Here is a 1,138-nt window from a genome sequence, read left to right as displayed (position 1 = left end):
AGAGGATGGAGATACTGATAATGAAGCTCCGGAGCTCTCAGGTGTGGAGATGGAGATAGAAACAGAGAAAATAATAGTGGAAACATCTTCTATTTCTACTTCTATTATTCAGCCACGAGAATGGAAAAAGATCAATCCAGCAGAGATAAAGGTTTTTATAGACCTTCTTCTCTATATGGAAGTCCATAAATCCCAACGGACTGATCTATACTGGCGGAATGACCTGAAACAGGGCTCTATTCATTCCATTCAATCCTATATGAGCCATACGCGATTCCAACAGCTTAAATGATATATTCATATATCAAACCCCCATGAAGCCCGCCGGCCCGAGGCTCAAAATAAGGACTGGTGGTATAAGGTAGAGCCGTTAGCTACTGAATTCCATACAGCATGCCGAAAATACTACACCCCTGGCTCTAAGATTTCAATAGATGAGATAATGATTAAATGTTTTGGACGGAGTCAACACACCTACAAAATGCCTTCCAAGCCAATTCCTCGGGGATATAAGATATTTGGCCTAGCAGAACATGGCTATTTATGGTCTTTTTCCTGGTCAAGCCGCCGGTAGAGTATAATGCCTATGTTTCAATTCCCAGGGTTAACAAAGACGGGATCTATGGTGGTGAATCTCCTTCAACGGCTTCCCACTATCTCTATGCCGGCCACAGAGCCGCCCACGGAGCCGCCCACGAAGCCGCCCACAGAGCCGCCCACAGAGCTGCCTACAGAGTCACTTATAGAGCTGGTCACTGAATCCTCTATCACTCAGCAGGTAACTCCTTACTCAGTTTATCTAGATAATTACTTTACATCTGTTGCACTATTCAAATTCCTACGTGAAAAGGGATATGGTGCATGTGGAACTACTCATTCAAATCAGGCTCCGGCAGTTCTCGCAGAGCTTAGAGATTATACGGCAGCTATTCCATGGAATACTCTATATGCTATTGAACAAGAGAAGGTTCTCTGTCTTGCCATGCAAGATAATAATATGGTATTAGCACTAAGCACCATTCATTCGCTTGACACCTTTATTGAACGTATTCGAAAGCGGCCTGGAGAGCTCTCAACCAATGCCAATATTGTACGAAAGGTCTTTGAAGGTCAGCCACAGAAGAAGCTGAAAATCCCA

At 43.8% G+C, this 1,138-nt stretch overlaps 1 protein-coding gene across 1 annotated transcript in view; it reads left to right on the top strand.

Annotated features, from left to right (window-relative positions):
• Positions 1-661: 661 nt before the first annotated feature.
• HCAG_06968 (predicted protein) overlaps positions 662-1,138 on the top strand; it is a gene marked incomplete at both ends in the record, with an annotated part of 4,832 nt that continues 4,355 nt past the window's right edge. Inside the window, one exon of the mRNA XM_001539313.1 lies at positions 662-1,109. Coding sequence (XP_001539363.1) covers positions 662-1,109 — 448 coding nt within the window. The remainder of the gene's footprint in view (positions 1,110-1,138) is intronic.

Source organism: Histoplasma capsulatum, genomic scaffold, assembly GCF_000149585.1.
Source record: "Histoplasma capsulatum NAm1 scaffold_6 genomic scaffold, whole genome shotgun sequence".
NCBI lineage: Eukaryota > Fungi > Ascomycota > Eurotiomycetes > Onygenales > Ajellomycetaceae > Histoplasma > Histoplasma mississippiense.
The sequence above is the reverse complement of the archived record's forward strand: the minus strand, read 5'-3'. Positions and strand labels throughout refer to the sequence as shown.